The 15262-nt window shown below is 45.0% G+C and overlaps 1 protein-coding gene across 1 annotated transcript in view; it reads left to right on the top strand.

Annotated features, from left to right (window-relative positions):
• LOC137379849 (electrogenic aspartate/glutamate antiporter SLC25A13, mitochondrial) overlaps window positions 1–15262 on the top strand; it is a 262864-nt gene that overhangs the window by 159810 nt on the left and 87792 nt on the right. Inside the window, exon 9 of the mRNA XM_068051244.1 lies at window positions 14960–15033. Within this exon, the coding sequence (XP_067907345.1) occupies window positions 14960–15033 (74 nt within the window). The remainder of the gene's footprint in view (window positions 1–14959; window positions 15034–15262) is intronic.

Here is a 15262-nt window from a genome sequence, read left to right as displayed (position 1 = left end):
CATGTGGCCATCTAATTTCCTTCTGAAGTCATTGATTGTTCCAGGTCCTTACCACCCACTGCGTAAAAAAATTATTCCTTATTTCTTGCCCAAAACCTTCAATCTGTGTCCCCTAGTCCTTGTACTGTTAGTTACTGGGAACAGTTTTTCCTTGTCTACCATATCTAATCCTGTGTAACATAAATTGTTTCTTGGACCCTTTGTGGCTCTGCTGTAATGACACAGGCCAGGTATAAGACAGGGCCTGGCCTAGTAAGGGTTGAGGTTGCTGTCTTTCCAGACAGGATCCACTTGAATGGCTTTTCAGCAGCCTGAAATCTGTCAGGGCCAAACCACTGCCATGCAAATGTTCATGCTGAGGGAAGTCATGAGCCACCTCAATTTAGGAGTCTGTTAGTGACAGTGACAGAAAACTGACGGTCACCTCACCGCCTCCTCCATTGGGGATAGCACAGAGAAGGAACATGAGATTAGTTAGAAAATACAACATCCACTCACTGATGGGAAGGAAAAGGATTGTGGGATCAAATACTATATTCAAGGTTAATTATTTTGCCAAGTTTTTGGCATAGCATGTTGTGTGCAAGGATTTCTTCATTGTGGTTTACGTGTTTGGTCGCCACAGGTTCTTTGTTCAGAGGGCTGTGGTCAATGAGCAGAAAATTCAGGGTTTAGAGATGATTGAAACACTTCTTACATTGTATCCAGGAGCGTTGTACCATGCTCCTGTTGTCGGTTTGGTGATGGTGGCAGGAGGAATGTGATGGTTATTGGAATATTCCACAATATTTCAGGAGAATCGAGGAGGCAGTGTGCAAAGGAGTTGCTACTTGGGTTTCATCGTCCTCTTCTGGCTCCTGTTGTGTCTCACTGCTGCTTCAGGTCCATGCGTTTGTTGATGGCCAGATTGTACTGCATACAGAATGGAACAATGGACACTTTTGCTGGTTAATATAGCAGGATTCCCATGGTCTCGTCCAAGCACCCAAAATACTGTTTCGGAATACTTATTGGGTATTCTGTTATAGATATTGTGAGGGCATCGTTGTACTTGCTCTGTATGAGAGTTGAGAATGACACAGGGATCATGAGTCCAGACAGATGTCTCTGGTCAACCAGGAACCAACCCTTCTCTGGGTTACTGCATGAGAATAAGTGTTGTGTGTACTGGCTGGAAATTTAGCACTGACATGTAATATTAAGCTGGTGGTTATGCACAAGCTGCTTGTTGACAGAGTAGATGTTCTTCCTGTTCGTGTAAATGGTCCGGCTCCGTAGTGGACTATGAATGTTTCTGTGTACACAATCAGTGACTCCCTGAACATTTGGAAAGCTGGCCATTTGAAAGAATCCAAAGGCACATGCCTGATAATTCTTGAGATCTGTGGTGTTGGTATTGAATTCCCCAGCTCTGGCAGACAATGTATTTGTTGAATGCACCCGTGGACTGCAACTGACTGTTCTTGTAGGTATGGCCCCCAGAGCCTCAACAAGTCAAAGAAATTCAAGGCACCTTCATCATGACAGACAAATAGATGTCAGCCCTCTGCCATGGTTCCAATTCCACATGCTACCCTTTACAAAGTTCCTGCACCAACTCCCCCGGTGAACCCTAGTCTTTTGACACAGTGGGCTGGATTTTAAGATCGTGACACGGGGTGAGGTCATCCTGCTATATTAACCAGTAAAAATGTCTATGATCATTGTTCTATTTTGTATGCAAGTAACCCAGAAGTCAGTGCAGCATGTCTGCCAGTGGCTTTTAAACCCAGCTATATAATTGCTATATAATTTCCGACCAATTACTGTCACTGGACATGTGACGAGTTGCATGACGTGATTTCAACTTCAGTATTTAAAGAGACACTGAAAAAATGCAATTTGAAGGAGTTGGAGTCAAAGAGAAGAATGACAATCAGTGTCTCAGATCAGTGATGCCTCCCTGAATGTGCTGGTGGGGACTGTGAGGAGCCTGAGGGATATTCTGTTCCATAGTGATGGGAGGAAGGAGCCGACTGGGGACACCAAGAAGGTGTGGTTAGAAGTCGTGGAAGAGGGTGACAACAGGAACATGGTACAGGGCTCCTGCATGCAATGTAGGAAGTGTTTCAATGACCTAAATAGGGCAGGAAAGGTGAGAGCAATGGTTCATTTCATCTACATCCTGATGTGCGTATCACTCCAACCCCTTCACTTTGCCTTCTCAAGCCTTCTCCAGCATATCACTCCTCACAACAACTTACCTTGCAGGCACACCCATCCTTCTCTGTCTGTGCAACTTCCTCACATACCCATCTGTCTGTCCACTGCTGACCTCCCCATCCTTATAAAATATCATGCCTCTCCCTTATCGTTGCCCTCAACAAATGCTCTCCATGCATTCCATTCAACACATTCCCTAACTCTTATTCATAGGTCTCTTTTTTTCTGTCCTTATAGGTGAAGAGAACACAGAATATTAGGGTAAGCCAGGAAACCAGAGGTGACCCTTGCTGTTTGTAGTGTACATTAATGATTTAGACGTGAATATAGGAGGTATGATAAGTAAGTTCGCAGATGACACGAAAATTGGTGGTGTCGTAAATAGTGAGGAGGAAAGCCTTAGATTACAGGACGATATAGATGGGCTAGTAAGATGGGCGGAGCAGTGGCAAATGGAATTTAATCCTGAGCAGTGTGAGGTGATGCATTTTGGGAGGACTAACAAGGCAAGGGAATATACAATGGATGGTAGGACCCTAGGAAGTACAGAAGGTCAGAGGGACCTTGGTGTACTTGTCCATAGATCACTGAAGGCAGCAGCACAGGTAGATAAGGTGGTTAGGAAGGCATATGGGATACTTGCCTTTATTAGCCGAGACATAGAATATAAGAGCAGGGAGGTTATGATGGAGCTGTATAAAACGCTAGTTAGGCCACAGCTGGAGTACTGTGTACAGTTCTGGGCACCACACTATAGGAAGGATGTGATTGCACTGGAGAGGGTGCAGAGGAGATTCACCAGGATGTTGCCTGGGCTGCAGCATTTCAGCTATGAAGAGAGACTGAAAAGGCCAGGGTTGTTTTCCTTAGAACAGAGAAGGATGAGGGGAGGCATGATTGAGGTATACAAAATTGTGAGGGGCATTGATAGGTTATATAGGAAGAAACTTTTTCCCTTAGCGGAGATGTCAATAACCAGGGGGCTTAGATTTAAGGTAAGGGGCAGGAGGTTTAGAGGGGATTTGAAGAAACATTTTTTCACCCAGAGGGTGGTTGGAATCTGGAACACACTGCCTGAAGGGGTGGTAGAGGCAGGAACCCTCACAACATTGAAGAAATATTTAGATGAGCACTTGAAATGTCATAGCATACAAGGCTACGGGCAGTACTTGAAAATGGGACTAGAATAGTTAGGTGCTTGATGGCCGGCACAGACACGATGGGCCGAAGGGCCTGTTTCTGTGCTGTATAACTCTATGACTCTCCAGTCATCTCACAGCTAACAAGTGCAGAGTTTCCTTCGGGAGCGGAGAGCAGTAAGACCTGTGTGGAAACAACCAGAACAGGGAGCGGTTAAATCCAGCACGAGGCTCGGGACCTTCACTTACCTTCAGTTGTGAAGAGCAGTCGGATCTGTGTGGAAAAGCCAAGAACCGGGAGCGGATAAATCCAGCGCGAGGCTCAGGGCCTTCACTTACCTTCAGGAGCAGAGAGCAGTCGGACCTCTTCCAGCGGACCGGAGTTTTGAAAAAAAAGGGGGAGAAAAAGCCAACAGTGACGTCACAGGAAAGCTGCAAGGTGATTGTTTGGTGAGTCACTGCTGTTAGGGAATAGCTCTAAATAGCTGGGTAAGTATCTAAGGTAAGAAAGGTTTACAGTTTATTTCATATATAGTAAGTAGTGTTTTGTTTTAGGGAGTTCTGTAGCAACGAGGACCAGGGAAGAAGGGCCCTAGAGTAACTGATTATTTGACATTAAGATCTTCCAAAAGGTTAATTTAAAGGGTTAAGTCATGGCAGGAGAGAGCTCAAAGCCATGGTGGTCTCCTCGTGCTCCATGTCGGAAGCCGGGAACATTTCCAGTGCTCGGGACCGGTGTGTGTGCAGGAAGTGTCTCCAGCTGTAGCTCCTGGAAGCCCGGGTTTCGGAGCTGGAGCGGCAGCTGGGGACACTGTGGAGCATCCACGAGGTGGAGAGTATCGTGGATAGCACGTATAAAGAGGTGGTCACACCGCAGGCTCAGACCCCATAGGCAGGAAGGGAATGGGGGACCACCAGGCAGAGCAAGAGGACTAGGCAGGCAGTTCAGGAATCCCCTGTGGCTATTCCCCTGCAAAACAGATATACTGCTTTGGATACTGTTGGAAGGAATGGCCTCTCAGGGGAAAGCAGCAACAGCCCAATTCGTTGCACCACGGTTGGCTCTGCTGCACAGGGGAGGAGTAAAAAGTGTGGGAATGCAGTAGTTATAGGGGATTCAATTGTAAGGGGAATAGATAGGCATTTCTGTGGCCGCAAAAGAGACTCCAGGATGGTATGTTGCCTCCCTGGTGCTAGGGTCAAGGATGTCTCAGAGCGGTTACAGGACATTCTGAAGGGGGAGGGTGAACAGCCAGTGGTCGTGGTACAGATTGGTACAAACGACATAGGTGCAAAAAAGGATGAGGTCCTAAAAGCAGAATATAGGGAGCTATGAAGTAAGATGAAAAGTAGGACCTCAAAGGTAGTGATCTCAGGATTACTACCAGTGCCACGTGCTAGTCAGAGTAGAAATAGCAGGATACATCGGATGACTACGTGGCTGAAGAGATGGTGTGAGGGGGAGGGTTTTAGATTCCTGGGACATTGGGACGGGTTCTGGGGGAGGTGGGACCAGTACAATCTGGATGGGTTACACCTAGGCAGGACCAGAACTGATGTTCTAGGGGGAGTATTTGCTAGAGTGGTTGGGGAGGGTTTAAACTAAAATGGCAGGGGGAGGGGAACCTTTGCAAGGAGTCAGAGGAGGGGGGATCAAAGACAAGAACAAAAGACAGTAAGGGGAATAAGAAAAGTGATAGGCAGAGAAATCAAGGGCCAGAATCAAACAGGGCCACAGTGAAAAATAGTGGGAAGGGGACAAGTAATGTTAAAAAGACAAGCCTTAAGGCTTTGTGCCTTAATGCGCAGAGCATTCGCAACAAAGTGGATGAATTGATCACGCAAATGGATGTAATCGGGTATGATATAGCCGGGATTACGGAGACATGACTGCAAGGTGACCAGGGATGGGAAATGAACATCCAGGGGTATTTAGTATTTAGGAAGGACAGACAAAAAGCAAAAGGCGGTGGAGTTGCATTGCTGGTTAAAGAGGAAATTAATGCAATAGTGAGGAAAGATATTAGCTCTGACGATGTGGAATCTGTATGGGTAGAGCTGAGGAACACTAAGGGGCAAAAAACATTAGTGGGGTTGTATATAGACCCCCAAACCGTAGTGGTGATGTTGGGAATGGCATTAAACAGGAAATTACAGATGCATGCAATAAAGGAACATCTGTAATTATGGTTGATTTTATTCTGCATATAGATTGGGCAAATCAAATTAGTCACAATACCGTAGAGGAGGAATTCTTGGAGTGTATACGGGATGGTTTTCTGGTCCAATACTTTGAGGAACCAACGAGAGAACAGGTCATCCTAGACTGGGTATTGTGTAATGAGAGGAATAATTGACAACCTAGTGAACAAAAAGAACAAAAGAACAAAGAAAATTACAGCACAGGAACAGGCCCTCGGCCCTCCAAGCCTGCGCCGATCCAGATCCTCTATCTAAACATGACGCCTATTTTCTAAGAGTCTGTATCTCTTTACTTCCTGCCCATTCATGTATCTGTCTAGATACATCTTAAAAGACGCTATCGTGCTCGCGTCTACCACCTCCGCTGGCAACGCGTTCCAGGGACCCACCACCCTCTGCGTAAAGAACTTTCCACGCATATCCCCCCTAAACTTTTCCCCTTTCACTTTGAACTCGTGACCCCTAGTAATTGATTCCCCCACTCTGGGAAAAAGCTTCTTGCTATCCAACCTGTCTATACCTCTCATGATTTTGTACACCTCAATCAGGTCCCCCCTCAACCTCCGTCTTTCTAATGAAAATAATCCTAATCTACTCAACCTCTCTTCATAGCTAGCGCCCTCCATACCAGGCAACATCCTGGTGAACCTCCTCTGCACCCTCTCCAAAGCATCCACATCCTTTTGGTAATGTGGCGACCAGAACTGCACGCAGTATTCCAAATGTGGCCGGACCAAAGTCCTATACAACTGTAACATGACCTGCTAACTCTTGTACTCAATACCCCATCCGATGAAGGAAAGCGTGCCGTATGCGAGACCCCTTGGGGATGAGCCACCATAATATGATAGAATTCTTCATCAAGATGGAGATTGACATAGTTGATTCTGAGACAAGGGTCCTGAATCTTCGTAAAGGAAACTACGAAGGTATGAGGCGCGAGTTGGCTATGATGGATTGGGAAACGTTACTTAAAGGGATGACGGTGGATAGGCAATGGCAAACATTTAAAGAGCACATGGATGAACTGCAACAATTGTTTATCCCTGTCTGGAGCAAAAGTAAAACGAGAAAGGTAGCCAAACCATGGCTTACAAGGGAAATTAGAGATAGCATTAGATCCAAGGAAGAGGCATATAAATTTCCCAGAAAAACCAACAGAACTGAGGATTAGGAGCAGTTTAGAATTCAGCAAAGGAGGACCAAGGGATTGATTAAGAAAGGGAAAATAGAGGACGAAAGCAGGGAACATAAAAACTGACTGTAAAAGTTTCTTTAGGTATGTGAAGAGAAAAAGATTGGTGAAGACAAATGTAGGTCCGTTACAGTCAGAAAAATGGGAATTTATTATGGGGAATAAAGAAATGGTTGACCACTAAATGCAAACTTTGGTTTTGTTTTCACAAAGGAAGACACAAATACCTTACTAGAAATGTTAGGGAACACAGGGCTTGGTGAGAGAGAGGAACTGAAGGAAATCAGTATTGGTAGAGAAATGGTGTTGGGAAAATTGGTGGGATTGAAGGCCGATAAATCTTCAGGGCCTGATGGTATGCATCCCAGAGTACTTAAGGAAGTGGCCCTAGAAATAGTGGATGCAGTGGTGGTCATCTTCCAAGATTCTATAGACTCTGAACAGTTCCTACAGATTGGAGGGTAGCTAATGTAACCCCACTATTTAAAAAGGGAGGTAGAGAGAAAGCAGGGAATTATAAACCAGTCAGCCTGATGTCGGTAGTGGGGAAAATTCCAGAGTCCATTATCAAAGATTTTATAGCAGAGCACTTAGAGAACAGTGGTAGAATCAGGCAGAGTCTGCATGGATTTATGAAAGGGAAATCATGCTTGACAAATCTACTAGAATTCTTTGAGGATGTAACTAGTAGAGTTGATGAGGAACAGCCAGTGGATGTGGTTTATTTGTACTTTCAGAAGGCTTTCGACAAAGTCCCCCATTAGAGATTAGCATGTAAAGTTAAAGCGCATGGGATTGGGGGTAGTGTATTGCGATAGATAGGAAATTGGTTGGCAGACAGGAAACAAAGAGTAGGGATAAACGGGCCTTTTTCCGAATGGCAGGCAGTGACTAGTGGGGTACTGCAGGGATCGGTGCTAGGACCCCAGCTATTCACAATATATATTAATGATTTAGACGAGGGAACTAAATGTAATATCTCCAAATTTGCAGATGACACAAAACTGGGTAGGAGGGTGAGTTGTGAGGAGGATGCAGAGAGACTTCAGGGTGATTTGGACAAGTTGAGTGAGTGAGCTCATGCATGACAGATGCAGTATAATGTGGATAAATGTGAGGCTATCCACTTTGGTAGCAAAAACAGGAAGGCAGATTATTATCTGAACGGCTATAAACTGAGAGAGGGGAATATGCACCGTATACCAGTTGCTGAAGGTAAGCATGCAGGTGCAACAGGTGGTAAAAAAGGCAAATGGTATGTTGACCTTCATAGCGAGAGGATTCGAGTACAGGGGCAGGGATGTCTTGCTGCAATTATACAGGGCCTTGGTGAGGCCACACCTGGAGTATTGTGTGCAGTTTTGGTCTTCTTCTTTGAAGAAGGATGTTCTTGCAATGGAGGGAGTGCAGCGAAGGTTTATCAGACTGATTTCCTGGGATGGCGGGACTGACGTATGAGGAGCGATTGAGTCGGTTAGGATCATATTCGCTGGAGTTCAGAAGAGTGAGGGGGGATCTCATAGAAACCTATAAAATTCTAACAGGTCTTGACAGGGTAGATGCAGGAAGGATGTTCCCGATGGTGGGGGAGCCCAGAACCAGGGGTCATAGTCTCAGGATACAGGGTATACCTTTCAGGACTGAGATGAAGAGAAATTTCTTCACCCAGAGAGTGGTGAGCCTGTGGAATTCGCTACCACAGAACGCAGTTGAGGCCAAAACATTGTATGTTTTCAAAAAGGAGTTAGATATAGCTCTTGGGTCTCATGGGATCAAATGGCATGGGGCAAAAACAGGAACAGGTTACTGAGTTGGATGATCAGCCATGATCATAATGAATGGCAGAGCAGGCTCGAAGGGCCGAATGGCCTACTCCTGCTCCTATGTTCTATGTTTCTATGCCTGGCCATCAGAGTTGGGGAGATGGGGCTCTCCCAGGTTATTGGTGACAGAATTAAGTATCAGACAGTCACATGGCATAAAAACCCACTCATGTTGACTTGATGTCACCAGGGAGTGAAATATAATCTTGTGCATAACGATAACATCAAACTTTCAGACCTTGACAGTACTCATTCATGTCTTTTATCTCCCATGGGCCTTAATTCATTTTGCAAAAGGTGCTCCACCTGACCACCACCACCGACTCCTCAGAGGAAGGCAATCCATCTGTGGATACACTATCATAAAATCCATGCAGCCCATGCACAAACTCAGATACTTACACTTTGGTGGGATGAGTAAGACAAATAGTTGAATATTCACTTGGTGACTTACACATCACAAGTGACCAAGGAGAGGGTGGTGGCAGCAGGGACAGGTGTGGAGAATCCACATGAGAGGGCGCAGACTGCTGGAAGATCTGCTCAGCTGGACACAGATGCTATACCTTGGGGACATCGAAGAACAGGATACATCAGAAGCAGCAGCAGAGATATGCAATGTACTGGCAGATGGTCCGGCTGCATTGTGCAGGCTTGCAGAGAGATTGGAGGAGTCCATCTCAAGCAAGTGGCATGATGTCGAAGGTCTTTGCAATGATGTCTTCGTCCATGGCCAGAATGGAGCATTAAATGTGGCAGTTACACGAGTACATGCAGACATTTACCAATGGCAAGCACACTATGCATGCCACCTTTAATAGGATGACCGATATCCTAGCCTCAGCTGTTCAGCACCCCACTGATTAGCAGCAAAGTGTTCTCCAGCTCACTGCCAGCAGGGAAGTGCACTTGGGCCATGAGAGGGATGATGGTGAAAGGAGACACGGGATTTGGGGCTACTCTCAAAGCGCTTCCACTTCTCATCCTCAGTTAGTACCCTACATGCTGTGTTGTGTCCTGATAGTCAGGTCTGCCCCTGCACAGGTGCAGGTTGAGCAGACTTTGGGGCTCTCATGGGCTCAAAAATGTAGAGGACATTGGCCAGGATCCCCTCAGCTATCAGGGCAGGGACCTGAGCAGCCTGCCTCCACCCCTGCTGAAGGTACAGGGCTTTCACCAATTATGAGCTGTAGAAAGAGTAAAAATTTGACAATCTGGTGGTCATACAGCTTTCATTGTATTGCTCCTGTGCCTATTGCGCAGGTTCCTGAGAGGTATAACCAACCAAGTTATCGGTGGGCATCCAGCCAGTAACTCTGCTTCCAGGTGTGAAGAGGTCTGGGAGGATGCACTGCCACAGGACGGTGGCAGCTGCCCAGGAATCTTGTGCACACCTGCATAAAGATCTTGCATCGTACGCTAGTTGCACATTAATGGAGTAGAAGCTCTTGTGGTTTACGAACACTCCTGCTTGATACATGGGTGCCTTAATTGCCATTTCCATGCAATCAGCGATGCCATGCACCTGTGGGAAGCCAGCCAGAACCACAAACCAGAACTCATTCATTCTGACTGGCATCATTGCAGGCAAAGTTGACATGATTGCTGTTGCTGGCAAAAAAGCAATCAATCATATGTCTTATGCATTTGTGTGCTGCTGACTGCGAGATCCTGCGAATGTCTCAGAATGTTCCCCGGCAGCATCAGAGGTAAAAAAGTCGAGGGCGATGGTGACATTGATAACCACTTTTTGTTTAAAACATGGCCACCATCTGACACGACACCCTGAACCTCCTGAGACACTGGTGTTCACTTGTCAAGGAAGCATATCCTATGCCTGTAGATCCTATGTGCTGCGTATTGTCTGCTAAGAGCTGCATCTCTGCTGATCCCCTCTCTCCTGTGAAGCTGCAGATCTGTGAGCAGTCGGCTGTTCTTGGTATAGGTCCTGGTGCTGCCGGTGTTCATCTTGGTCCTCCTCTGAAGTCCAAAGTAGCACACCGTAGGTGGCATCCACGCTGATAAGATAGTCCAGAGCTTGAAAGTGCAGATCAGACTGCTGAACCTCCAAACTGTAGATGACGCCTCCAAAATGTGTAGGGTAACCTCTCAGCACAAGTACTGTGAACACACCCTTTCACATAAGCACTCAGTCGCCTTGCTTTCACTGGCTATTTCCAGAAAGCTTGGGAAACCTATCTAGCCATGTTCATTTCGCAGTAATTGATGCATTAACATTGTTATGTCCAGGTGGATAATGGCATGGCTGGTTTCCACTGTTCACCTCCCAACTGACCACAGACAGTGTTTTTGTTTAAATTAGTGTTTCAGCCCCTGTGTTTTGTTGGCCAAGATAAACAGACAATGACCAGTTTTCTCAAGAGTTTAAAACAGGAGATTAAATATTTTGTCAAGAAAACCTGCTATGCCAAAGGAGGAATTTTACTTCATTGATTGGAAACCTACATCAAACTTTTAATGAAACAAAAAGAGCTGGAATCCTAGTTAACCTATTAAAAAAAAGCTGGCAGCCAAGATGGCTACCGCAATTTGCATTTGAACACCTTGCACATTCCAAGGCATCAAAGAGGCGACATATGTCTGATGAGCCTGTACCCATAACAATGACTTGCTCTATTGATTGAACTGCTGGAGATTGCTTTCATTAGCAAGACATTCTGAGCCATTCTGGGCCATTAACATTGAAAGGACCAACCCTTCCAGGTATAAACATTAACATCCTGAGGCATGAGAGACTGAAATTCCTGAACTTGAATCTCATTAGAAGGTTCCACAGAATACACTGAGGTAGTCATGTGACCATCTGTCCCATCACTGTGAAAGCTGGGAGTTGCCCTCGGAATAAGCAGACAAGCCAGTGACTCGAACTGCGCAGATGCCAGAAGGGCTGTCTCTCTCTCTCTCTCCCCACCCACCCACCAGAAGCCCTGGTGGGGCATGTGAAGCCTAGCTGCTGGTTTCTAGATCCAAGAAAAAGACAGCAAGGGAAGAAAGCCACCTACAGTTCTGCCTCCAAGAAAACCCTGAGCCAGGTGGGCCAGCCACAAAGTGTACTTCTATCAGCCAAACGGTTCAAGAACACAACTTCAGCTGGAAGACAATGGAGTCACCCAACTCCACAGACTGTGTATTAATTTATATTTGTTCTGGACACTAATCCAGCCACAAATCTACTCTTCATCCCACTGAACTATATTTGTGTGTGTGGAATTCTCATGTGAGTGTGTGCATGAATGTGTAGCGTAATTTTATTTTATTTAGTTTGGGTTTAGATAGTTAAGTATAATAAACTCACCTTTTTCTGATTTAAACTCAAGAAAACCTGAACGATTGGTTCTTTTACGATCACAAGATAGGTAAAAAGGTAAAACACCCACTGAAGTGGTAAGCACATCCACTGTTTTAAAAAGGAATAAACCCTGTTGTGGTCAAATAAGAAGGAAGGACAAGAGTGGAGCCTTGTGACCCCTCCTTGCCTGGCCGTAACAATTTATTGAACAATATTCATCGCCTGAAATGTTTGCAACACCACCCACGCATGCATTCACTCTCATAGACACACACAAAAGAAGATAGATAGAAGGGAAAGGGTAAGAGGTGTTAAGAGTTCAAGTGTAAAAGTCTGTTGTTTTAAGAAAACCTGTGGGATCCTCTTGGAAGGTGAGCTTTAAAGCTGCAGGCCTGTTTGCTGGTTATCTTGTATTTGCTGGGTTGCTGAAGACTTCTGGCGGTTCACTTCAGTTTGAAGACGATGCTGATATTCATAGTTCAATCTTCACAGGTAGAGGAGTTGTTTCAAAGGCCTTCTCTTTTCTCTGCTGCAGTCGACTTTTAGCTTGCCTCAGAAGAGTTCAAATGTTAGCTGGAACCGGTCTCTCTCTCTCTCTCTCTCTCTCAGCCTTGTGTGGCAATTCAAGATAGCATTCGACGTTGACAGTATGGTAGGAGAGACCAGCTTGATGTTGATGACTGAACTGGAAAGACTCCTTTGTTCTTCCAAATGATTACCTTTAAAGGTAACCAAATTGTGCTGAATTTTGTTCCCAACCCGATGCCAGGATTACTGGGCCTAATCTTCCCAGTGGTGGGGAAGCTCTGCGGCAAGACCATGCTTTAAATATTGGAATTGCCTGTTTGCATACATTTTAATGGAATTTGCCGCGATCCTACCAGCCATTTCCAAACTTCAGCTCGCATGTGGCACTCACATGCCTTCACTTTCCCATCCTTGAAAAGTTGGTGCCACCAAGGCGGGACTGCAAAGGTTGGTAGGTAATACCCGGCTCTTATTCATTTTTGCAGCAAACTCAGACATTTTCATTAAATTTAAGTAGCCAGAAATGAGTGGGTATTTGGAACTCTGCATCCATTAATTGTGTATTGGTAAGGTGGGTGGAAGGGGTGAACTCTGCATGTTTTGCATAGGGGAGGGGGTAGGGGCGGGCAATCTCTGCATCTTTGGAACTGTTTGCAGGGCCGGCAGCCTTTTAAAAATGGTGCCAGCTCCTGCTCCCCTCTCAGATGACGCCAGTCACAGCGTCGCTGAGGCTGCCCCCGCCACATGATTGCGGGGCAGTCTCTGAGCATATGATAATGAACCACCGAGCGCAAAATTGTGGCAGCGCGCGGCCTCCTATGTGCCAGCTGGCCACCATTTTCTTTTGCCCACTGCCACTCCCAGCAGCGGAACAACAAGATTCAGCCAATTAAGTGTTAGTTTTGCCCATGTGACTTTAGGTTTCAGTTCCTGATAGGCTTATAATAACTTTTGATGGTCCCAATTTGATAATATGAGGGCTGTTCACACTGTGTTGTGGTGAAGGGTAGCTGGAGTCATAGAGTCCAGAAGTGCCTTTGCTTTAGTTCGTTTTGTGTATAGCTCACATCCATGTGTGATAAGCTGTTTCATTTCCATGTAGACGGGGTTAATTGGTTTTTGTCTAGTGGGCATGGATGTGTATTTTAGTGCAGGAGGTGGTATGTGTCATGTGATCTGTCCTCCATTTTGTTGACAGCAAATGTACCAATCTTTTAAAATTGTTCTAATTTTTTATGATTCTTAAGTTTGTTTCTTGTATTTTTATCGCTGCACTTCTCGTGAGCATGACAACATATTGAAATTGACAACTCACCTCTTCCAAGGGGTTGCTTGCACATTGCCTACCATGCTGCAGTTAAACGCGAAAGTCAGTGGGTTGGAGGCAGCTTCCTGACATGCTTGCATTTTTCTTGGATTTCACCCCCACCCGCCCCCAAACCCACGTGTTCACCCACGTTAAAAACCCCCAAATGTGGTCGGCAGGTCAGGGACAGGAAAGTGTCCTCCTTCACATGTGGTATATGGTCTGGTTGTCATCAAGACGAGTTTCACACTTGCCTTCACCATCTTCATTTTCATGGACCAAATATGATTGGTTGCCTAATGATGCGCTTATTCTGATGTCAGGGACATGTTGTTCAGTACTTCACAGCCCAGCACCCAAAGCAAAAGGTTCAACTTCACAGATACAGTACTTCAACTCATAATACTACTGTCAAAACCAACATAAGAGTCAGAAATACACTTAAGAAATGTGTTCTGTCGACTCCAATGCAAAGAGTGATCTCAGAAATCCTGCTTCACTCTCCTTTGTGCCCACTTTATTGAGGTAGCCTGCATCTCACTTGCACATGACGTGCAACTGAAAGCTGGGGTATATGCTGTTGGCATAATCAAAATGCAATTTAAATTCTGTTTAAACAGCAATGCTTGGCTTGGCGCATCGCAATTTTGAGGAAATAATGGGGCTGTATATAAATGGGACAAAATGGACATAATGGTTCTGCACTTATTTTTTCTGTCAGTTGTGCCTGAAAATTGGATGCAAATGGAAAATTAGAGGTATGTCGGCCTGTACTTGTTTCAAAAGTATTTTAATATAAAGTTCTGTGATTTCTATGATTAATTCTTTTGTGTAGCGTGGAGCAATAGAAAGCATGGGTTGTTCCAACTAAACAGTGTTCAACCTTCTGGTATAAAGCAAATACAATTCTGATCCTTTTTGCATTCAACTGCTTGGTGTAGGTTCTACCACATGCCCTGAGGATATCTGGAAACATTTTAAACTGTTTTCTTGAATGATTTGATTTGTTGCTTTATCAGGGATTAGGTATATATTGTGACATCCAATGCCTTTCCCCTTAAGTCAGAACAGATTCATTCACTCCTTCATTCTTTGCTGCAGTACTGTAGCTTAACATTTGAAACTTCTGATGAGTAATGAAGTTGCCAAACCTTGTAGATTGTTACTTTCTCAGATTTTTGATTTTTTTTTAAGCTGGCTATAAGTGACACATCTCACCTCAGATTTTTGATTTTTTTTTAAGCTGGCTATAAGTGACACATCTCACTCTGCTCTGATGGATGCGGCAGAATCAGCGTACAGATTTTCTCTTGGTGCACTTGCTGGAGGTTAGTTGGTATACATTTAATTTTTCCTCCGCCTGAACAATTTCTGTAAAAGGAAAAAACTGTCTTCTCTACCTTCCTTTGGAGCTGATTCTTCAATGTGTTGATGGGAGACTATATCATAGGAACCTTTACATAATTGCTTTTGTACCTGCCACTGATCAGAGGTGGTATTTCTGTCTCTTGGATCCAGACTGGCTTCAGAAGAAACAGGTTAATAATGAGTTAGAGT

Source organism: Heterodontus francisci, chromosome 2 (genome assembly GCF_036365525.1).
Source record: "Heterodontus francisci isolate sHetFra1 chromosome 2, sHetFra1.hap1, whole genome shotgun sequence".
NCBI classification, from domain to species: Eukaryota; Metazoa; Chordata; class Chondrichthyes; order Heterodontiformes; family Heterodontidae; genus Heterodontus; species Heterodontus francisci.
Note: the sequence above shows the minus strand (reverse complement) of the source record. Positions and strands in the feature narration are given on the sequence as shown.